This window comes from Rattus norvegicus, chromosome 9, assembly GCF_021556685.1.
Source record: "Rattus norvegicus strain SHRSP/BbbUtx chromosome 9, alternate assembly SHRSP_T2T, whole genome shotgun sequence".
NCBI classification, from domain to species: Eukaryota; Metazoa; Chordata; class Mammalia; order Rodentia; family Muridae; genus Rattus; species Rattus norvegicus.
Window position 1 is genome coordinate 25,061,909 of NC_141542.1, and position 24,864 is coordinate 25,086,772.

Below are 24,864 nucleotides of genomic sequence, written 5' to 3' on the forward strand. Positions count from 1 at the left end.
CCTTGTTTATCTGCATGTAATGCCCACCTCCTTGCTGCCCTGAGCAACAGCCCTGCTTCCTGGCCAACTCTATATAATAAGCATGCTGAGCTTCTGGGATGCTGCATTTTCTCCAGCTCACGGACCCAGCCTTCTCCATGAATGTGTGTCCAATGTCATTCTTCATTTCCTCCTCACCCCTGGTCAGGCCCAAGTCCCTGGAGCCACACAAAGGACTTGGCAATCTCAGTCTGCTCCACTTTGAAGGAAGTGCTTTCTAAACTGAAATCTAAAGCACACAGTGGGTTCAGCTCCCTCTCAAGTGTCTTTGGTGAGGGTTGGGATAGGTGTGAGTCCAGTTACATTCTGACTATTGCAGAAGAGTAAAGGATTCACAGTTTGCTTTTGGTGAAGGTGAGCTCCCCAAGAGGCTATCATTGCCAACGTTTTCCCAAGTCACCTTCTAGGAGGTCAACTGACTCCTAGGTGAGTCTTTGGTTACACTGCTTCAGTTTTCTGTGGCTACACTGTCCAAATGGCACCCACTGGTCACACGTGGCTATTTGAGATGAAATAAACTTAGAACTAAAATCTGCCTCTTTAGTCACAGCAGGCAAACCAGGAGGCAAACAGCCAGCCAGAATCCATAGCCAGAAACACAGCAGATATAGAATATTTCTATCATCTAGAAATTTCTCCTGGATAGCAGTGGTCTAGGTTCTTGGTGTCTGGTTTTTCCTTCAGGGAGAATTACTTGCTGTACTAATATCCAAAGGTTTATTTTTAAAGCGATTTTAACAAAATACGACTTACTCATCCCCAAATTAATCCAGTTTAAGTCTACAGTGCAATGGTTCCCCAGAAATCTACCCCAGTTCCCCATAAATCTACCTGAGTTCGTCGCTAGACCATGGAACAAAAGTACGAGTGTGTATGCAGTTATGTAAAATGGTATACAACAGTATTGACCACTGCATAATTATACTGCACTACTTTTGAATTCTTCAAAATTCAGGCCTTTTATTGATAGTTGTACAAAATTACATTATCCTAGAGTTGAGAAAATATACAGTATTTCATCTGGGCTTTTTTTTTTCATTGAGACTTTAATATTTTTGCATCTTTTGCTAGTATCGTTAGATTCTTTATAAGAGTTTCATTTTTTGGAGTTTTTTTTTCTTTTTGTTTTTTGTTTTTTTGTTTTTTGCCAATCTGGTCAGTATTTGATGCCATTTCAATGTTCTCAGGATTTTGATGAAAATAATACTACAATGATAAAGTGATACTCATTTTCTTGAGCCATTTACATATGTATATACACACATATATGGGAAGTTATGTATACATATTTCTATGCTATACTGTGTAGAATACAATTCTATTATATGTCAACATATACATTTTGCTCAATATGATTTCTGTGAATGTTATCAGTCATGGGGAAATATTAAGAGCCTGAATAAACATGGACAATATTTGCAGAATGCACATAAAATTGAAGATGGTATACAAGCAAAAATGTGAAGTATATCACTTACACTTTCATATCGAATGCACTTTAAAATTTTTAATAGATTAAAAAATTTAAATCATCTTTACCCAGTTTCTTGTTTTTTTTCGAAATGTGTTATATATGCTGCTCAAGATCCTTTTAACAACAGTGACCTAATGCCTTAAATGTGTTTCTGATATTTCCATTCACTTGATCACTGTTCAATAATTGTACCAAGTTGATAACTGTACTTTCTTTTTTATCACTTTAAGAATGTAACTTTCATGTGTGAGTATACACTTTTGATCCTAACACTTTGACAGCATAAGCAGGTGGATCTGTTTTTTGAGGTCAACCTGGTCTATATAGGAAAACCCTATCTTAAAAAAAATCAATCAATAAATTAAGCAAAGAAATAAAAAGAATTTAAAACATTTCTAATTAATATGAACACAACCACATCTTTAATAACAATTGATTTTTTTGCAGATAATTCATATAATCAATTTACAAAATGTTACCTAGTGTCATATGGGAACTCAATTTCATTGTAAAATAAACCTGCTTTTCTCTTTTCATTGGTTGCTCTTAGTTAACATTTTTATACGCATATATAATTTATTCTGATTATTTTCTCCCCCACATCGTCTCATCCCCTCCCCTATGACTTCAACATATACAGTCTTCTAAATTTAGGTTTCCGATGTCTGATTTCTCTTTTATTTATTATACATTCCTTTACTTTTCCATCTATAGTTTATGATATCTTAATAAGAAACCCATTCTGTCATTAGCACTCTCTGTGCTTGGTAGGAGACATTCACATTCTTCAGTAGCTTGTCATCAGTGCAGGAAATGACATCGAGGTCTCTCTCTCTCTCTGTTTCTGTCTCTCTCTATCTCTGTCTCTCTGTCTCTGTCTTCCTCTCTGTCTCTTCTGTCTCTCTGTTTCTCTCTCTCCATCTCCTCCACAACTGTTTTGTTTTCTAATATAAGGTCTCACACTTTAGTCTTGAAATCAAGGCAATCCACCTACCTCAGCCTTGTGAGTGTCGGGATTCCAGGCATACACCATGTTGCCCAGTGAATTTTGTGACTCTCGTACATCCCTTTACCATTTCTGAATTATTTTTAATATTGCTGTGACCCTTTTCTAGCTTCTAGATGTAGATACATTAACTGATTAGAAGGTTTTATTTTTAAAAATTTATTTATTTATGTACATGAGCACTCTGTCTGCGAGTGTGCCTGCCATGTCAGAAGAGAGCTTCAGACAGAAGAGGGCATTGGATCCCACTACAGATAGTTGTCGGTCACCATGTGGTTGCTGGGAATTGAACTTGGGAGCAATGGAGAAGCAGCGCTCTTAACCACCAAGCCATCTCTCCAGCCTGATAAAAAAGATTTTAAATTTCATTCTTTTTGTGTTTGTTTGCAATCTTTCTTCTTGAGAACACTGTGATGGAATGTCCAAATGGTAATTAGTGGCGGTTGGTAGAAGGAGCCATATGTGTAATGCTGCCATATGTGTGAGGGGCTGGCAACAGGGGGCAGAGCCAAGACCATGGCCCTGTGCCCTGAGGCTCGCCTGCTGGATGTGGGCTCTCAGCCCCATCAGGATGTCTTCAGGCGAGGACAGCAGGTGGTGGCTTGTGCCCTGCTGAGCCGGCCTACAAGAGTGGCAACCACAATCGCCATGCCCAAGCCTCCAGCCTGGGGCACCTGGAAGCTCCAGAGGTGATGGACGCGGGTTGGTCACGGTGGGCCTGGAGGCCCGAAGAAGCCGCCCTGGCCTCCGCCAAGTCCTGAGAGGGGACTGACGGGCCTGAGCGGAGCCTGGAGGTCCACACCACGCGCCTCCGCGTGTCGCGCCTCCCCGTGTTGCCTGCACCGCGGAGTGGGCACACTTGTCCTTCCCACCCCGCCGCTCGACCGGGCCCGAGCCCGGCCTCAGGGCAGGCGGAGCTCGTGGGTGAGCGCGGGGCCTGAGGGGACGGGGAGCGCGCGTTATATTTCGCGCCGGCAGCAGCGCGTGTGCCTGGGCGAGTTTTCCTTCCGCAGGTGCCGGCAGCCGGGGCGCCGCCGCCCAAGCTGACTCCTCTCTCTCCCTCTCCAACCCCGGCAGGGCCCAGAGGTGATTCTGCCTGCACGATGTCCTCCTTCCTGGAGACGAGCTTTTCGCAGGCGCCACGTCGCGAACAAAAGGAGAAAAGAAAAAAAAAGAAAAGAAAAATCAGAAGAAGCCAACAGAGAAGGGGGCGGTAAAGGCGTTGGGGGTCACCTCGGCCACCGGAGGGCGCGCTAAGACAGTGGCGGGGTTTCCAACGGAGACTCCACCCTGCAGTTTCCAGGGAAGAAGCTCAGGCTAGTCCTGCCAGGGGACCTGTAGGCCTGGCGCCCGAGCGGACCCCTAGCCCGATCTCCGGTCTGATCCCCAGGGACAGCAAGCAGCAAGCAGGGCGGACTGCACCTTAAGAGCAGCATTATCAAGGTAGGTAGGAGACCCGCGTCCCTCCTAAGGCTCCTTCTGGTCCCCCTCCCCCGCCACGGGAAAGCAGTGGCAGAAGGAGGCAATGCAAAGTGAGCCCATTGGGTAGGGGAAGGGAGGGTTCAGGAATGTATGCAGAGCTGAAGCAGGGATTGGAAAGCCTATGGCATTGGGAAAGAGTGGAGAGGTGCTTTGGAGTGTGCATGAGAGCTGTGCTCTGACATCCCCAGAGCAACTTGGGGCTGTCACCTCTCTCCAGATGACTTGGAATTAAATGGCCTGTACCTGCCAGGGCAGGACGGGCTTTTCAGAGGCAGCTTAGCCTGGTGGCACACTCCCTGTAATGTTTCCATTGTATGTTAAAGGACGGGGATCATGGGAAAATATTTTCTTAAAACCTCAGGCAATGAATGTATTATTTAATAGATTTCTTCTGATCTACTTTGTAATTGGCTGCCCCTTACAAGAGATTGTATTTGGAGGATGTAAAATACCCTCCTTCAATTCCTCGGAAAAAGGGAACATAAACAGAGATTTCCTCTTTTTTAGCCTCCAAAGCTCTGAGAGATTACAGTTCTGCATAATTTAATTCTTTCCTACCTGCTATGAGCAGGCCTCCAGATCAGCAAGTTCCTTTGGAATGGTTTTGCTTGTTTTTGTTTATTTTCCATGGTGCTGATTAGAAAGCCACGAATTGTTTTGTGAATTTTAAATTTCAAGAGGTGACACCCAGAGTTTATGGTGGTTTCCTTCAAACATTGCAGTGTAGTTGCAGCATAAAAAAAAAATACTTCTTGTGACAAGAAGTAGAAAAAGAAAGTTGATGAGCTAAGAAAAGTAGAGCCTTGAGCCAGACCAATTATTTGGCTTCCTCAAATATGGAGCAAGCATGGAATGTGGCTTTTTCAGAATCGAGGGGGGTTTAAGGATAGGGCAGTGAATGCTGTCTGGTGCTAACCTGTCCCTTTTGTGGCTGACAACCCTTAGGAGAAGGTCAGAATGTGCCAACAGCACAGAGTGGGCACTGGTGGTGTTTGAACTCAGAAGTGCTCAGGAACTGTGAAAGTTTCTCTGTTATTACCCTGGAGGCATCTAGTGAAATAGACCACTGTGATGCTGTGTAAGAGGCCATTGTGGGGGCTGGAGAGATGGCTCAGTGGGTAAGAGCACCAAGTGTTCTTCCAGAGGTCCTGAGTTCAAATGCCAGCAACCACATGGTGGCTCACAACCATCTGTAATGAGTACTGATGCCCTCTTCTGGTGTGTTTGAAGACAGATGCATTGTCTCACATATAAATAAATAAATCTTACAAAAGTTTGTCATCTACTGCAGTTTCTATGTGGACAGGGCACAGTTAAAGGGCTTAAAGATCAAGTACATTGTCCGTCTTTAAAGATCAAGTGTATCTCCTAACTTTCAAACCAAGAAACCTAGTGTCTTTTTTGCTGCTTGTGTAGCTTTTAGTGATGTATCTATTCTCCTAGTACGTCCTTTGTTTCCATAATGGTTGTTTCCAAGTATATATGATTAGCGCTCCTATTTGCATAGCTATTCAATATTTTCATTGGTTAAATATTTGTGGTGAATTTACATTGTGATATCAGTAAAATGCTATGTGTAAATTTTAGAGAATATACCGGTTTGGGTAATTTTAATAACCTTTGCCCTCAAGTGGTGGCCTGTTTTCACATTGAAAAGACTGGAATTCATTACCATCCATAGCAGGATTGATAGGGAAGCACAATGGACAGCGACAGTGTTGTTCCCTTTGACAGTTGTGGGAGCCAAGAAAGAAGTGTGACTTGCTTTTTGTGATTTACCAAATCAAGACTCAGTATCATTACTATAGAAGCCCATGGAAAAATGATGAAGTTTTGAGAAATCACCAGCTGAAGAAATGGTGGTTTTGCTTATATTGAATTCTGAGTTTCAAAGTTATGTTTCATTTTTCTTTATTCCTTAATGAGGCTTTTTATTAAGTTTTTTATTCACCATTACACACTTAGATGCACAGTGCTAGGATCATAGTAGGTGCTCATTAAATCACTGACCATCGGGGAGGAGGAATGATAAGAAAATATGTATTTTCTGTAAGTTCTGTTAGTTTCGGGAACAGGGGTTTTCGGTTTACCAGTCATACCTTGGTATCTTGTCCCACATAAGACAACTTGACAGAACCTCCTTTCTGGCCATTATGTTCAACTTATTTTTCTCTTAATCATTCTTGAAAATCATGGAAGTAGTGTGGAAAATTGATTGTACCTGCAGTATAGCAAAAAAGCCCAGTCTAGATAGGTAAGCAGTTATGTTTCTCCATGAGCTGATGTCTTAAAACATCTAGATTTTAGGAATTTAGTGTTGTGTTTTCTAAACATACATCTTACAGCATACAGATAACATTGTGATAGAATAAAGGAATCTTTTGATTTAGCACCAAATTCCATAAAGCAATGAATACTGCACAGCTCTCTTGGCCATATGAATAGCCGAAATTATATTTCACTCTTTTAAAGAAATAATGAAAGCACTTAAGGTTAAAGCAAAGCCCATGGGAAAAGTTTGCTGTGGTGTTTCTCTTTGGTTTCTTGTGCTCTTTCTAGAGAATGACTTTAAGAAGTCAGGGCGGTCAGGTGGTCAGTGTGGTCAGGCAGACATGAGCAGATGGTTAAGCGATGTGCTAGGGCCCCATAGGCCAGTGAGCCCAGCTGAAGAGGAGAGGCTAGCCAGTGAGCCTGACTGAAGAGCAGAGGCTAGCCAGTGAGCCTGAATGAAGAGCAGAGGCTAGCCAGTGAGCCTGACTGAAGAGCAGAGGCTAGCCAGTGAACCAGGCTGAAGAGCAGAGGCTAGCCAGTGAGCCAGGTTGAAGGCTGAAGAGCAGTGATTTTAACATTTATTTCTAAGTTCTTCAGTTTTCCTAAAAGACAAAAGTTTGCCTCCATAAAGTTTGACTGAGAAGGTTCTTCTTGCTCTCTTCTTCTTATCTCCTTTCCTCTTGCTCTTATGACACAATAATTTCCTTTCTCTCAATGCCTTACTCTCAACGCTATGCCTTTACTTCTAAGTTCTTCTTCAGTTCTGTTCTGTTCTGTTGAGTTCTGTCTAAAAAGCTTTCTCTCTCTTTGTCCTCAGCATTTGTATATCTCTCTGAACACAGCATCACATGGTGAAAAGTTCACCACAAGTTTGCACAGGAATTCAAATCATAAGTTGGATAATCAGTTTACGACAGAGAATGTTTACATGCACATCCATGAAGAGTAATCATCAGGATAAACCGTCACCATCTGTCACTAGCTCTCTACATTCATGGTGAGTTAAAAGCTGTAATTTTTATGAGAAAAGAATAAGTGAAATTACCTATAGGAAAATCCAATCAATTATTTATGTTCAGTCCTTGCATCTATAGTAAATCATCAGTTCTCTTTTTATGAACTTTGGTTAATTGGTTTATACCCTCTTAGCATGGGTTCTAATTTGGAGATGCCTCCTTGGTATTGCAGAAGCAATTCACTCATGACACTTTAAGAAGGAAGAGTTCTCAATGCAATTTTGATTACCAGAGAAAACATAATAGCAGTCCCATTATAAAGGAGCTTAAAATTACTAATCTAATTTTAGGAATTCTTATAGAACCATCATAAGAATTAAGAAATCATCTATTTGTCTGTACATCATCACGCCAAGACAATACATCTTCGTTGCTCTGTGGTGATCTGCTCAAAAGAGTGGGGTAAAGAGCATGACAAATACAGAGGCAGATACTTGCAGCCAACCATCAGCTGAGAGCAGGGTCCCCAATGGAGGAGTAAGAGAAAGGATTGAGGGAGCTGAAGGGGTTTACAGCCCCATAAGAACAACACTGAGAAACACCCAGAGCTCCCAGGACCGAAACCACCATCCAAAGAGTACACATGGACAGACCCATGGCTACAACTGCATATGTAGAAGAGGATGGCCTTCTTGGGCACAAATGGGAGGAGAAGCCCTTGGTCTTGTCAAGGCTTGATGCCCCAGTGTAGGGGAAACCAGAACAGGGAGGCAGGTAGGCCTGGGTGTTTGTGTGGATGTGGTAACCCCCTCACAGTAGAAGGAGGAGGGGGTTTTATAAGGGGTTTTGTAGAAAACAGGAAAACGGATAACGTTTGAAATGTAACAAAAGCCCTCTCTGGGGAAGGGACAGCAGATAAGGTGCTCTGAGCCCCTACTTCCCTGCTGCCTCCCTTTGATCACGACTGTGGTGCATGGTGTCAGCCTGGGACTCTCCATGGGCTCCTGCTGGCACTGGTCCTGGTGTTCCTAGCCAAGAGCATGATGAGCAAGGAGCACATGGTTTGTCCTGATTCAGAGCAGGGCGAGTGGCCACCAGAGAATAAGCACAGCTTCCTGTACGATGATGAGGTTTTCCTGGGCAAGGAGGACTCCAAGACCTTTGATAGCTAAGCCTGGACGAGAGCAGGAGAGGCTGGGGAAAATTGTTGATCCAATTGACAGTGATGAAGGCGGCCTTGTTACTACTGAGGACCTGAAAGTTTGGATCAAACAGGTACAGAAAAGATACATCAACCAAAATGTGGCTAAACTCTGGAAGGATTATGATAGGGACATAGAGGAAAAAATCTCCTGGGAAGAATACAAGCAGGCTACCTATGGCTACTACCTGGGAAACCTTGCTGAATTCCAAGATAGCTCTGATCATCACAACTTTAAAAAGTTGCCTCCAAGAGATGAGAGGAGGTTTAAGGCCTTGACGGTGACCTGACAGCTACTCAGGACGGGTTCATTGCTTTTCTACACTACGAGGATTTAGAACATATGAAAGAGATTGTAGTTCTGGAAACCCTGGAGGACATCGACAAGAACGGGGATGGTTTTGTGTACCAGGATGTGTACATTGTGGACATCTTTTTCTCACGAGGACAGTTGCCCTGAGACAGACTGGGTTTTGTCTGGGGAGCAGTTCAATGATTTCCCAGATCTGAACAAGGATGGGAAGATGGACTAGGATGAGATTCGCCACTGGATCCTCCCTCAGGACTATGACCATGCACAGGCTGAGGCCCCGCATTTGGTGTATGAGTCAGATAAAACAAGATGCTTACCAAGGTGTAGATTTTAGACTACTGGACCATGTTTGTGGGAAGCCATGCCACCAATTACAGGGAAGATCTTACCAAAAATCATGATGATCTTTGAAAGAAACTCATCCTCATATGGCCAACAGTCACATGCTTTCTACGGATATTCTGGGTGATTGCTATATTTGTCAAGTATATAGCAGTTGTGTCCCTAAACAATAAGAAACCTTTCTAATGCTCAAAAAAATCATACATTGCACCACAAACAATAATAGTAGGAGATTTAAACACAACACTTTCATCAATGGACAGATCAGGGAAACAAATTAAACAGAGACATAGAGAGACTAACAGGTTATGAAACAAATGGATTTAACATATATTTATAGAACACTCCACCCTTAAACCAAAGGATATACCTTCTTCTCAGCATCCCATTGTACCTTCTCCAAAATTGAACATATAATCGGTCACAAAACAGGCCTCAACAGATACAGGAAGATAGAAATAATCCCATGTCTCGTATCAAAAAACCACGGACTAAGGCTGCTGATCAATAACAACAAATAGGACAGAAAGCCCACATATACATGGAAGTTGAAGTAAATGACAATTTGGTCATTGGAGACATAAGAAAGAAATTAAAGACTTCTTAGAATTTAATGAAAATGAAGATAAAACATACCCAAACTTATGGGACACAATAAAAGCAGCGCTAAGAGGAAAACTCATAGCTCTGTATGCCTGCAAAAAGAAACAAGAGAGAGCATATGTCAGCAGCTTGACAGCACACCTAAAAGCTCTAGAAAAAATTAAATAAACCGTAGAGGAGTAGAAGGCAGGAAATAATCAAACTCAGGGCTGAAATCAAACAAGAAGAAACAAAACCGAGTATCAAAAGAATCATCAAACCCAGGAGCTGGTTCTTTGGGAAAATCAACAAGATACATAAACGCTTAGCCATATTAACCAGAGGTCACAGAGAGTGTATCCAAATTAATAAAATCAGAAATAAAAGGGAGACATAACAACAAAATCTGAAGAAATTAAAAAGATCATCAGATCCTACTACAAAAACATATACTCAACAAAACTGGAAAATGTGTAGGAAATGGACAATTTTCTATACAGATACCAGGTACCACAGTTAAAACAGGAACAAATAAACCATCGAAACAACCACATAAGTCATAAAGTCATAGAAACTGCTATTAAACATCTCCCATCCAAAAAGAGCCCAGGACCAGATGGATTTAGTGCAGAATTCTATCAGACCTTCATAGAAGACTTCATACCAATACTGTCCAAACTATTCCGCAAAATAGAAACAGACAGAGCACTACCAAACTCCTTCTATGAAGCCACAATTACTCTTATACCTAAACCACACAAAGATACAACAAAGATAGAGAAATTCAGACCTATTTGATTTATGAATATTGATCAAAAATGCTCAATAAAATTCTTGCAAACTGAATCCAAGGATACATCCAAACAATCATCCATCATGGTCAAGTAGGCCTCATGGCAAGGATGCAGGGGTGGTTTAATATACGGAAGTCCATCAACGAAATTCATCATATAAACAAAGTCAAAACCACATGATCATTTCATTAGATGCTGAGAAATCATTTGACAAAATTCATTACCCTTTAATTAGTAAAGTCCTGGAAAGATCAGGAATTGAAGACCTGTATCTAAATATAGGAAAATGCAAAATACATCAAACCTGTACCTAACATCAAACTAAACTTAGAATATTGAAGAAATCCCACTAAAAACAGGGACTAGACAAGGCTGCCCACTCTTTCCCTACTTAAGTACAATATGGTACTTAACGTCCTAGCCATAGCAATCAAACAATGAAAGTAGGTCAAAGGGAAAAAATTAGAAGGGAAGAAGTCAAAACACTAATATTTGAAGATGATATGATAGTCTACTTAAGCAACACCAAAATTCAACCAGAGAACTACTTAACCTGATCAACAACTTCAGCAAACTGTCCGAGTATAATATTAGCTCAAACAATTCAGTAGTCTTCCTCTACTCAAAGTGTAAACAGGCTGAGAAAGAAATTAGGGAAATGACACCCTTCACAATAGTCCCAAATAATATAAAATAACTTGCTGTTACTTGAACCAAGCAAGTAAAAAATCTGTATGACAAGAACTTCAAATCTCTGAAGAAATTGAAGAAGGTCTCAGAAGATTGAAAGATCTCCCATGCTCATAGATTGGCAGGATGAATATGGTAAAAAATGACCATTTTGCCAAAGGCAATCTACAGATTCAATGCCATCACCAACAATATTCCTACTCAATTCTTTATAAAGGTGAAAGTGCAATTTGCTGTCATTTGGTATACCATAAAACCCAGGATAGCAAAACTATACTCAACAATAAAAGACCTTCTGGGGGAATCACCATCTCTGACCTCAAGCAGTATTACAGAGCAATAGTTTGTATGGTATTGGCATACAGACAGGCAGCTCAGTGGAACATAATTGAAGACACAGAAAAGAACCCACACACCTATGGTCATTTGATCTTTGACAAAGGAGGTAAAACATCCAATGGAAGAAAGATAGTATTTTTAACAAATGGTGCTGATTCAACTGGAGGTCAACATGTAGAAGAATGCAAGTTGACCCATTCTTATTACCCTGTAAAAAGCTTAAGTCCAAGTGGATCAAGGACCTCCACATCAAACCAGATACACTAAAAGTAATGGATAAGAAGTAGGGAAGAGTCTAGAAGACATGAGCACTAAGGAAAATTTCCTGAACAAAATACCAATGGCTTATGCTTTAGGATCAAGAATCGACAAATGGGACCTCATAAAACTGAAAAGCTTCTGTAAGGCAAAGGACAGTGTCATTAGGACAAAAAGGCAACCCAGAGATTGGGAAAAAATCTTTACCAATCCTGCATCGGATGGAGGGCTAATATCCAAAGTATACACAAAACAGAAGAAGTTAGAGTACAGAGAGCCAAACACCCCTGTTAATAAATGGGGTTCGGTGCTAAAGAAAATATTCTCAGCTGAGGAATATAGAATAGCTGAAAAGCACCTAAAGAAATGCTCAATATCCTTAGTCATCAGGGAAATGCAAATCAAAACAACCCTAAGAATCCACCTCACAACAGTCAGGATGTCTAAGATCAAAAACTCAGGTGACAGCAGACGCTGGCGAGGATGTGGAGAAAGAGGAACACTCGTCCATTGTCCCTGGGATTGCAAACTGGTACAAGAACTCTGGAAATCAGTCTGAACGTTCCTGGAAAATTGGACATTGCACTACCTGAGCACACAGCTATACCTGTCCTGGGCATATACTCAAAAGATGCTGCAACATACAACAACACATATGATCCACTATGTTCATAGCAGCCTTATTCATAATAGCCAGAAGCTGGAATGAACCCAGATGCCCTTCAACAGAGGAATTTATTCGAAAAATGTGGTACATCTACACAATGGAGTACCACTCAGCTATCAAAAACAATGACTACGTTCAATTCATAGGCAAATGGAAAGAACTAGAAAATATCATCCACAGTGAGGTAATCCAATCACAGAAAAGCACACTTGATATGCTCTTGGGAGCGATGGACTTGAAGCCTTCCATTATTGATGTTATTATTATGGTTAGCATTAAGTATGACTGGGTTCATGGAAAATCCCCAGCCAGCTACAGAAGACTAATACAAATGTGGTGGTCAATATGAATAATCATATGATAACGTGTGATGTTAAGATACCCAATGTGATGACCTGTAACCTTTCTGAAAAACCAACATCCTGTTGACTAATAGATATTACAAACCTGTGAGTTTTCTGACAACCTGTCAACATCAGCCGATTCCCTGACCACACGAATATTGTGTCCTTGGCGTGGGTAAATTTTCTTACTTCTCTCCTCTCTCTGTTACCCTTTTTATGGTACAAATTCAGCCTTGGGGAAAAATAAAATTGTCACCTTGATAAGACTCTTGTCTTGGCGTCCTTCTTCGCGTCTCTTGTCCCCCATTCTCTTCCAGGTACTCAGCACCCCTCATTGACAGTATGCACTCATTGATAAGTGGATATTGACCAAAACCTCAAATTACCCAAGATGCAATCAACAGATCTCAGGAAACTCAAGAAGAAGGATGACCAAAGTGCAGATGCTCCCACTCCTTCTTAAAATGGGGAACAAAAATATCCATAGGAGGGAATATGGAGGCCAAATCTAAAGCAGAGACCAAAGGAACAGCCATTCAGAGTCTGCCCCACATGTGGCCCATATATATACAGTCACCAAAACTAGGTAAGACTGATGAAGCTAAAAAGTGCTTACTGAAAGGGACCGGATATACATCTCCCCTGAGAGACACATACAGGGCATGTCAAATAAAGAGGTCAGTGCTGGCAGTAAACTGCTGAACTGAGAACAGGACACCCTTTATGGGAATTAGAGGAAGGATTCAAAGAGCTGAAGGGCTTGCAACCCCATAAGAACAGCAAAGCCAACCAAATAAACCACTAGCAAAAGACTATACATGGACTGACCCAGGGGTCCAACTGCATATGTAGGAGAGAATAGCCTTGCTGGGGCACCTGTGGAAGGGGAAGCCCTTGTTCTTAACAAGGTTGGACCCTGAGTGCAGGGAAATGTCCAGGAAGGGGTTTCTAAGTGGCATGGATTGGGGGAGCATACATATGGGAGAGGGCACGGCAGGGGGGCTTATGTACCAAAAGCTGGGAAAGGGAATAACGTTTGAATAAAACATATATATCTATTAAAAAAACTGAAATTTAAAAAAATGATACTAGTACCAAAAAATAATCAAAAAATGTGAATAAGTAAGATATTTTAGGTTTTGGAAAAAGATGAATGCCAGGTATTTGAAAAACTGTATGACCATGGTAAACACTTTAATATACTTGAGAAATTTTTTACATGTTAATGAACTGCATCTTTTTTTTAAATAGTGAATGGAAATACAGTCCCTTCCTGGCTGTGAGTCTAGGTATCCAGATGTAGTGGAATTCATTATTTGTTGAGTCCTGAACCTTTGAGTCTGCTTCTAACTCAGCTTATGCCAAGGAAACTAGGCCAGGGTGATATCTAAGCCATTGACTAAACTATCTAGACTAACAATTACAGGTGAAATTCCACCTTGTAAATGGGACGAGAGGAATAAAAGATACCTTTAAGGATTTAAAAAAGATGAAATGTACCCAAAAAAATCCAATAAAAAAGTTTAAAATAAAAATAACTTAGTAAATACAAAATACTGGGGAGCCATTCCACAATCATGATGTGTTTCTTCGGTGATAGCTTACAGGTTAATTTACTTCTCTATAACTGTTTTCTAATTTCAAAGTAAGTAATGGCATCATCTGTGGAGTGATGGTGAGAACAAAAGCTTTGCCGAACTTGAATAATCGATCCCTCCTGGGCATGTGCTTAACAATCTAAGCACAGGGAAATTTCCTGAGGGGATTAAAAAACAAAATCCAAACATAAAACAGGAACAACAACGATTTGAAAACATTCTGCACGCTGGGTATGAAGGCATGTTACAATTTTAATCAGCTTTGTAGGTATTTCTAATAAACACACAAGAAACAAAAATCCCATCACAGTCCTAGTAGTTGCATCCAACAAAGGAGAGCTGTGAGGTAGTCCCTGCTACTTCTTTCCCCAGATACCCCTGGGCCTCAGGCCTGCACCCAGTGAGCTGGACCAAGAGCAGCCAGGTTGAAATTCCTGCTGCCATGGCAGGATTCTGCAGGAACATTTCCCTTTGACAACAAGGAACCTGTGTGGAGGAGACCTCTTGGTGAGTCCTCAAGGACTCTACATGTCCTATTCTACAGGGAGAAGCCCTGGCAGGTCTTTGACCAAGGCCAGCCAGTTGTTTGGGGAAGTCTCTGGTCATGTGGCAGAGGGTGAGGAATGGCAGAAAGAAGGGCAGCTCCACTGAGAGCAAAGGATAACCCTTCTAGGCCTATGACCTCCTAATTAATTTATCTTATCACCTGAGCCCTATTCACATTTTCTTACTATCATACAACTGTGATCTTGATGAGCAGCTGGACTCTTGTTTTCTTAATCAGTTCTTTGTTGTCACAGACGTTTTTAACTTACTCCAGCCCCTGAGACTTATTCATACCTTCTGTATGCAGTAGGACCCTTGGTGGGACTGTCATCTCAAAAATTAGAAGGTTCGGTAATCCAAAAGATTGGACTCCAGTTTACCTCAGGCCAGGAAAGAAGTCAGCCACCATTAGTAAAAGAGCAAGGGAAAAATTACATAGGAAAAACAAGTGGCTTAATCAGTAGAAAAGATCCTCAACTTCTAAGGCCCGCACATCTGCACCCCTCTCTTCTGAGCTTTGTATAGTGATGTTGTATAACTCCAGATGGTAGTAAAAGGCAGAGTTCTTCCCAGAAAGGTCAGACATGATTTTCACTCTTACATCTCTGAGGTGGGCTGGCATTATAGCACACATTCATGTTGAATTATTATAACACCTATGATAAGAAGACAGAATCCATATATCACAATGCCAAATAGACTCCCTCCTGAACGTATGGACCCATTAAAATTGAGGTTCAACCTGAACTCAGGCCATTCCACTCCCTTCCCGTCCTCCTGATTCTTATGTTTGCTACAAGTAAAAGATCATGTTGTAGTCCCCAATATTCTCATGCCTAGACTTGTCTATTCACGGAGAAGGATATTGGAGAAGTGATGGTTATGTAGTTACAATGTAGTAACACAAGATCCAGGTTGACATTTGCTCACTGATGTCCAATTTAATTGTCTTGTTATATTTGAGAAAGGGAGGATGTCCTACATAATATATAAAACAGACAGAAATTTATTGTTTTATATATGCCCTGTAGTTGATCCCTATGTTCCCAAGGAAAAGGAGTTTTTATTGCAAAAAAATAGGATTATAGACCATTGATTTTGTGAAATACATGGATATGTAAATGGAAACAATGTCGGCTTTCAAGGACTGCACAGTAAGCAAATATTTCCAGGTTTTATACACTCAGAGGTATAGAAGAAATATATTGGCCTCCAGAAAAAGGGAAAAGCTTAGAAATCGAAATACATGTCACATGCATTGTCTCGAGTAGTAGATTTACTTTTAAGAAAAATCTCCCTCCTCCTTGGTCCCTAGAGATTTGGGTGCTAAGAAAAATCTGTTCTCCAATTCAGGGTTGTAAGAAACCCTCCCCAGCAAAGGCATTGTTGACTTCTAATGAAGCAGAGAGACATATGTAGCTTTGAAATAGAGGTTGCCAAATGGTATTCCCAGTGACACATGGGAAAATGGAGGAAAGGGTCCCCACATAAATTCATCAGTGTGGGGAGAGCTGGTTAATAGGTAGGCCATAGAATTTTCCAGTGACATCACCAGTAAGCCGTTCACTGGACACTCTATTGTATCTAAGAGATCCCTAGAATCTTCTGTGATGTCACCAGTGTTGTGGTGACACCAACTGCCTTTGGGATATTACTTCAGTTCCCTTTGGGTTCACAAGCAGGCATGTTTCGCCAGCTGCTCAGGCTATTTCGGAAGGAAAGTGTTGATCAAGGAGAGACCGCACCAGGTCAGAGGGAAGCTGACCCCCTCTCTAGTGAAACAGGAAGGAGGAAATCATTCTTGGGAAGGCTTGGTGAGTCGTGGGCAGAGTTGGGGAACATCCTCAAGGAGGTAGGTTTGAGATGTGCCTTCTAAGACTAGGCCTTACAAGCAGGAGCCTTGGGATTTTTCAAAGGCAAACCAAGAGTCAGGAGCTCCTGATCTTTAATTTGAGAGAAAGCCATAAAGTTGTAAGACTTCAGTGTCTTTTCTTGAAGCTTTTTAACTATGAGTGTCAATGATTGGCAGGAGGAGGCACTGTGAGATTAACAATGTGACCATCCATGTTTGGGAGTTGAAGCACTTCATCCTCTAAATTACTGTAGGTTACATAAGTGTGTGATGGCGAGAACAAGGAAGGATGCACCCCTAGTCATGAATTGAGTTCTCAGACACTTTGGGCTGGACCACACTTGGTTAGAGCTTGATGGTGCTAAACATTATGAAGTCATTATGAACTCCAGGATTATCTGCACCACATCTGATATAACAATGTCGCAGATGTTTATGTCTCAGTCATATTATAACTTTCAGTGCCGCGGGTTGTTTAATAGTGAGTGTGGCACGTGTATGGCTTTAGAGGTTGGGAACAGGGACATAGCTTAAGAATCAACCTTTAAGAAAGCTTTTCTGCTCTTTCAGGGATTCACCCAGTCTCTACCATTTCCCCTTCCTCAACCTCATTTTCGGATTCAGAATGATCTATTCTGCCCATGGGCCATCAAATATGCAAATTCACTTGGGTTTATCTGTCTACAGGTTTTGGTAGGAAGGCATCATCCCAAAATGTCATCAGTAAGCAAGAGGAGTGTCTAAAGGAACTGGAGGAACTCAAATTTGAAATCCAGAAGTGTCAATTCGAGAGGGATGAACTTTATCAAATCCTGGATCTTTATATCTATGATGAGTGGGACCACAGGTAGTCATTATGCCCAGTAACCTGTTCACTGGCTTTCGCTCTCTCTCTTATACCTCAAGATTTCCTCATAGCACGAGAAAGTTTCACCTCTCATCCTGGATTTTAAGGAGCCTTGGCATGCATTAGCTTGTGAGATAAGCTAGGTGCTGTGTGTTTAGGGTCAACCTCTTTTGTACTTGACCCTGAGCCTCCTGGATTAGCCTTGGTCCTGTCAACAGCTGGAAGGACCTGGTCACACTTTCTGCAACTGTGTGTGTGAATGAAATGCCTGCACGTCATCACTCTTTCCTCTGAATTTGTTCATTATACACTGATTCTATGGCACCTGCATGAATGTAGTTGGCATTCTAAGTGTGTTTGGATATGGGTTGGTGTGTATGTATGTGGCAGTATTTGTTGGTGGTTTACTCTGGATCAGGACGTCTGGGACCTTTGATGGGGTCTGAGGATTTGTTTGATCAACACTTTGCAGGTCATGATAGTGATGAGTACATGGAGGCCCACATTGATCAACACAGCACTTTGCTCCTTCTGTATACATTGGTGGCACACAGGACTCTCCCGAGGGGAGGAGGTGCTATAAATCCTCTTCCCTGTCAAACATAGTTATACCCTCTGGGAATTCATGTAATGATAGAAACCAAGGATTGAGTATACCTGCTTTCAAAACAAGAGAAATGTCATCACAGCTTTCTCTTGGGCCCAAAGCTGTGGCACAGACTGGAGGAATCTTCTTCCTAAACTAGTCAATTCCATCATGCTCACCTGGCCAGCTCTTGAAGGTCAGGTCCCTCCAACTGGTACCGTGACTCTGTTTTCCTGTGCCCAGGATAATAAACTTAACCAGTACAAATACTTTGAAGGAGCAAGTATGTGGAACATACTGAGTTTAAGTAATAGAGAGAACAGTATGATTTTACCTAATTTGTTTCACCTGCTTTGATCTTTAGTTTTTTTATTTTTTTAACTATCCAGGGATTGTTTATTGTGACCTAGAAATGGTCACTGTGGTCTTAACAGTTGTTATTCCCAAACAGGCAGCTCTCAGGCTCTGCCCCCTCCTATATAGTGAGTCTTTGCAGAACCATATCTCTCAGGATTCCAAGGAGTCCTTATTTCAAAACAAATGTTTGCTTATTTACATAGAAATATTTTTTGTGGATTGAGTCTCACTGTCGGGTTTTGGTCTGGTTTTTGAGTTTGCCATTTTCTTCCCTTCCACCATTCCTTGAATTTGAAATTTTTTATTATATATTTTATTTACATTTCACCTTATTCTGAAATCGTGAGTTCAAAACATTGGCCATAACCTAACCCAGGCTGAATGTCGAATTGCCAGTCCTTCAATCTGAACATGAGATGAGAATGATGGCTATGCAAATGATGACCAACTCAATAAGTGATGCCATGGAGAGGTACAAGGAGCTCATACAAGTGAACAGTTCCTACCGGTGAGTCGCTGACAGAGATGAGAACCCAGCACTAGGCACGGAATGCTTCTGTCCTGTATGACTTTGAACAAAAGTCAGGGCTCTGGTTCTGTAGTGTCTGACTCTTAACAAGAAGGCTGCCTCCTGGCAAGGGTCTTAGATTTGTAGCTCTTGGACTCAGTTGTCGTACATGTGAGGGGTGTAGAAGACCCTCCAATTGTTATTTTCCCAGTTAAAGTTCCTCTAGATAGAAAAGGTTTGCACCATGATGGGAATATTAATCAACTCTGAATCTCTAGGACTCTGACAGGAGATTTAAAGATCTGTGATCCATGAGAAACACATGGAAAGATTGTATAGCTATTTGGTCTTCAACTACCCCTCAGAGGGGCTTTCCCCACAACGTAAAGATGGTTTTACCATACCATGGACATACGAGCTCCCTTATGGACCATCTCTTCTTCCTTGATTTATATAAACTGTCTTAGTGTCAGGATTTTCAGAAGTACTTTGATTCATGTGGAATGTGGATTCTGGATTTTACCTCCTCTAATTGGTGCTAACCTGCATAGTGTGGCTCTATTCTGGGGATTTCTGAGGATGAGGACCCTTGAAGGGATGATTGGACTTGCAGGAGTGACAGGCAAATAGAAGCTGGCTGGGATTTACCATTTTTTGTTTGTGGTTCAGCATCAGGCACTCCCAGCTCCTGCGTGAACAAGCTCAATTGAAGAACAATATACAGATTTTGCTGAATGAGAAGAGAGAACTGCTGGTGGAGCAGACTGAACTGCCAGCATCCTCTGTGGAGACAAAGAGGCTCTGGGAAGAGGCCGGAATGAACATCTGTGACCCCAGTGCCACGCAACAGCAGGTAGGGTTAGGCCTCAGGGTCAGGTTGTCCTCAGGTCTTACCATAAACATAGACAAACCAATGTAACTGTCTATTGACTGATCCATGTCCTGACCTAGGTCTCATCCAAGTGTTCATTCATGTGATGGTTTACAAGGCTTTCTGTGGAGATAGCCCCTTTTCAAGAAACTGCATGTTTGGAAATCAAATGCTCCTGCTCTTTGAGAATCTGCACTTCATTAAGGGAGATAGGTTGATCACACAGCACAGCACTACATGCCATTATGTATGGAGGGTGCTATGTGGGAGCCCCTCTTTAGACTAGAGCAGGGCTTTGAGGGATGAAGCAAAAGCCCAGAGCCCATTTTCTTTACAGGGATCGTGTGAGACTCAGGAAGTAAGTAGTTTTCAAGGAGGAGAGCCTGGTGGAAATGCCAAAGAAATGGTTCTCATTGTCATTTGTGGTGGCTTTTGTTCTTCCTCCCCTCATGTCCCTGTATATGAAGATGGTGACTTCATGCTTCATAGATCTTGGGTAACTACAGAGCCTGTGTATCAGCATGTCAGTCCTGTCTTATTTGAGTGCTCCTGGAGAGTTCATAACTGGGCCTTACAACCTGAAGCTGGTTAGAAGAGCAAGGATGTGGAAAAGGTTTCTCAAAGGCTGAGGGTTGGCATGAGAGACTTGAGGCTTCAAGAACAAAGTTATCCATATGTACCCCCAATTCTCACCAAGAAAGGTGCATTGCTGTGCTGACCTGCATCTTAGGGAGCATGCGGGGAGGCCAGTTCATGACATGCAGTTTTGTCCAGTCATTATCTAACTTAGTCCTTTAAGCCTAGGTCTCTCAACAAACATGAAGCTTCCTGTTTTGTGCTGGCCAGCAGTCTTTGCATCATTCGTCCAGTTCCAGGTGGAGCCCCCTCTCTTATTTGTCTCAACACATTCTTAAACCATTCAGCTATTTCAAAAATAAGGATTAGATTTCTTCACTTTACCTGAACAGGGTTATCCCCCGGGAAGTTTCTGGATTGTCTTATTGGCTTCACCATGATCTTGCATGGAATCCTAGAGTGCAACCCTCTGCTGACATTGCTTTGCTGACTATATCATGGGCACTGCATTCTTTCAGGATAGATACCCTCTCAATATTGTACACAGTGCTGCATTTCAGAAAATTCACTGTATGTTATTTATTTAGCCTTTTTCTGACTGACATTGAGGTTGTTTTAATATCACAGGAACTCTAATGTGATGAAATGTTCCTGGGAACTGACAATGAGTCACTGCCTTCTCTGATGCTTCCAAAGTCTTCTATGAAGGAAACAGGGTAGTTTTAGTGAGGGGCCTATGATGAGTCAGCATAGAGCTTGATGGAGTCTTTTCCTAGAAATCTCTCTTGGGGATTTGATGTTGTGTTGTTTAGGCTATCTGTGCAAAACATGTAACTTACTTGTCGGACCAGAAAGTATCTGTATAGAAAGGTTTCCTGAAGTGGAAATGAGTACAGGCCAGGGCAGCACATCTTGCTTGTGTGTAAGAGACTTGTACACAGCATTGTTCCCACTAATTCCTCACTCAACAGGAAATGTGCTGCATAAGAGCAAAGTTTTCATTTGTGCATGCAAGTGTGTATCTGTGTGTCTGTGTTTGTGTGTGTGTTTGTGTGTGTGTGTGTGTGTGTGTGGTGTGTGTGTGTGGGTATATGTGCGTGTGGGTATGTGTGTGTGTGTGTGTGTGTGTGTGTGTGTTTGCAATAGTGAACGTGTGTTTCCCTCTATTTCCAAGTTTCATGAGAAAAGTACTCTAAGCGTTCACTTTACATCCATGAAACATGAAATAGAGCTGCCCAGTCATTTGGTTTCTCCATCTAGCTCTGTACAGCAAAAGGACACTTAAATTACTAATTTATTCTTTCCAAAAATTTCAGAATGAATTATCGTGTGAAGTCTGGGGGAGGAGTGGAAATATGTTCAAGTGAGTCATGTTTCACAGGGGTAACAAATGGTACAGGCCTAGAGCTTGCAGGTCCCTTTTTGTTATGGTGTAGAAGCAGGACAATAAAATCCATTAGATATGCAACCCCCAAAAAGAGGACACAAAAACACCTCTAAAGTTAGATTTTCAAGTGATTAGGGGCAAAACTACTGATCTGCATTGAAATCCTTTGGAGCACATCAAAGGAATGGAGTACTGGGAGGTAAGGGCAAGGCTTCTCTAGAAAAATCCATGAGTTTATTCTGCTTCTCTGTTCTTTGTGAATTGTGAAAGCCCACTGGAAGGTTATGTCACTCACTGTGTCTTCTCCAAGGTTGCTTTCCACATTGCCTGCTACCATTTCTTTTGAGCTACCTTGGCACACTACAACTTCCCCTAGGAGTTTGGCTTGGATTTTATTCATTGAGAATTTGAGTTGCTTGGAATTGTATCGTCATCCAGAAAAAGTCCCATAGCTATGCTGTGGTGCAAGAACAGGGCAGTTTCAGGAACCCCTTTAGGTGCACAGATAATCCAAAGCGCTCCTCTATGTTATCTGTGTAGCATTCTGCAAGTGCTGTCGATCAACATCATTTTCTCTCAGTTAATTTCAGCCTCAGTGGGTTAGGAGAAATGATGAGCTTCAAATGGGTCTGACAGTGTAAGAACAGGTAGCCCTATGAGAAGCCATGTTCAGAAAGTGGAACAGAAGTTTTAGTTAACCCAGTGATTCCACAACAAGGAGTAGGTATTGCCATTGCAACTAGGGCACATCAGTGTTGTAGTGGTCCCAGAGTAACCTTGAAGGAGAATCTATCCAGACGTCCATCAGCCAAGGAGTAAAAGTGTACCATACGATGTAGCCCTTCCATAGATTCTGATTCAGTGTGAGATAATCCATGCAAGCTTTTACTTACTTATTCAAATTATCTGTGGAACAATCACATTACGGGGAGAAAATTTGTTGATTTGGATCCTGGTTATGGAGATTTCCTATGATTCTAGCTTTGGGCATGAAGTCACTCAGGCTATGGTAAAGACAGCTCCGATTAGAAGAAGTTGCACACTTTGGGGAAAGTCTGAAAGAGTGAACAAGAACAAGAGTCTAGTCCACCACCAACATATGATCCTTTGCTGAGCAACAAGACAGCTCTACACAGCCTTTGGGACTTGCTAAGCCAGATTGTTAATGGGGAAAGAACCCTGAGTCTATGACGGTTTATGGGAGGACAGCACATCACTGACTGAGCTGTCTATAGGCTCTGGCCACTATGTACATATTCCACTCAACATTTTTTCTTTATGCCTCCAGCGAATCCTGGGGAATCTTTACATTAAGCATTAATGTTCAGGTAGGAACATAGGCTGGAAGAGGCCATTTGAATATCCTTCCCTATATAAATACCCTTTTTGGGTGGATGACCAACCCACCTGGATTTCAGCCTCAGGCAGTTAAAGAGCTACTCAGAGTATTGTTCTGGTACAGTTCATGTGAATTTTGCCCATGAAACAATATATATGTGATCCTCTGGATTTCTTGCTATGTTCTACTCCTTTCTTCCTGTGATCTCTCTGGAAAGATCTGAGGACATTTTCTCTTCTGTCCTCTCACAAACTGCCTTGCACTAGCCATAGACTTACAGGGGTGCTGTTCTGTTTCTACATCACAATCACCTTTAATGTCCATGTGTACGCTGGGAAGATTTGCATGGAGCACATTCTCAGTGATTACAAGATCTGTGCGGTGAGCATGAATTTGAAGTGAGATGGCTTCTCTGTGTATTTGCAGATTCAGTGGTTACGAATGGAAACTAGACGGGTTCCATCAGTGCTGACATAATCAGAAATTTCACCTCAATTCTGGGCATGTTCTCCAGAAGGAATCCACATGGTATTCTAGGTTGCTCATACCTCTCTTGAACTCAGATTCAGACATAGCTAAAATGTTATTATTCAGTGTCATATACCTGTAACAGTGGGAAAAATGCTCATTTTTCTCTTAATCCCAGTACAGTGCATAGTCCACAGTTCAAATTCTAGCAGTTTGAAAGGTGAGATATAAATCCAAGCGCAGGTACTCTAGGACACTTGGGGATGCAGGGACTGACCTCAGCTGACAGGTCATGCTGGATTATCCAACTGAATAGAGCTGATGTAAGAGGGAGAGCTGAATTGACAACCACTCACTAAATCTTTATTCCCTTGCTCTGCTAGGTCTGAAATTCTCCAGCAGAAACTCGAACATGACACAGACCAGGACAAGATCTCCCTTGGAGAGAAGAACTACAGGAGGAGAACTAAGTGTGCACAGCAAATACACCACTATTGCGTCTCATCTGTAATGTCCATAGCAATTGTGGACTGCATTTTCCTCCTTTAGTTTAACTTCTTTGGATTGAATACGCTGTATTTTCACCCTGCCTCTCTCCAGCAAGTGTGCACTTTTTGAGGGACTCAGAGAAGTGCTGATGCACATCAATCAAGAGCTGCTGGTCATCCAGAAAGACCGTGCACGTGTAAATTTGTTCTTGTCCTGATGGGTCACCCAGAAGAGTTTCATGGAGATCAGTTCACAATATTGGAAAGACTTTGTGACAAAGTCTGTAATATCATTTATACTCAGTGTTGGATGGCTTTTTCCTTAATACCCCCACTCCAACAAAACAGACCTACTTCCACTCCTCTTGAAAAGATGATTACCATCACTAACTGCTTGTCTACTATGTCTCCAAGGCAAGCCACAGGCTATAAGTCTATTCTGCAAAAGGAGCAGCAAAAAATGCTTAGTGCAATTCCTCTATTTAAAGTTTGGTTAATTTTTAATTGTTTTGGTTATTTGGTTTTCCTTCTATTCATTTGAAGATTTGTTATTTATCTGTTGTTGTTTTGTTCATTTGCTTTTCTATTTTGATAAGGATATAGACTGTATATATTGACTACCTGCATCTGGTTACTATCCAGTAAATTGGATGTATTCTGGTCAATAAAGGGGTAATCTCAAA

At 41.7% G+C, this 24,864-nt stretch overlaps 1 protein-coding gene and 1 pseudogene across 9 annotated transcripts in view; both read left to right on the top strand.

The window, feature by feature from the left end:
- LOC148003583 (disks large homolog 5-like) overlaps positions 1–24,864 on the top strand; it is a 61,623-nt gene extending 36,759 nt beyond the window's left edge. The window contains exons 1-6 of one of the 9 annotated variants that reach the window (XM_087568906.1): positions 3,516–3,962; positions 7,090–7,269; positions 17,442–17,601; positions 18,921–19,052; positions 19,722–19,905; positions 24,077–24,864. In XM_087568906.1, the coding sequence (XP_087425032.1) occupies positions 18,961–19,052; positions 19,722–19,905; positions 24,077–24,082 (282 nt within the window). In that variant the 5' untranslated portion in view covers positions 3,516–3,962; positions 7,090–7,269; positions 17,442–17,601; positions 18,921–18,960 and the 3' untranslated portion in view covers positions 24,083–24,864. Of the gene's footprint in view, positions 1–3,515; positions 3,963–7,089; positions 7,270–14,768; positions 14,864–16,490; positions 16,717–17,441; positions 17,602–18,891; positions 19,053–19,721; positions 19,906–24,076 lie in introns of those variants that run through there. The other 8 variants (XM_087568905.1, XM_087568901.1, XM_087568907.1 and 5 more) reach the window with 8 other exon arrangements.
- On the top strand, positions 8,269–9,153 carry LOC148003585 (reticulocalbin-1 pseudogene; annotated as a pseudogene).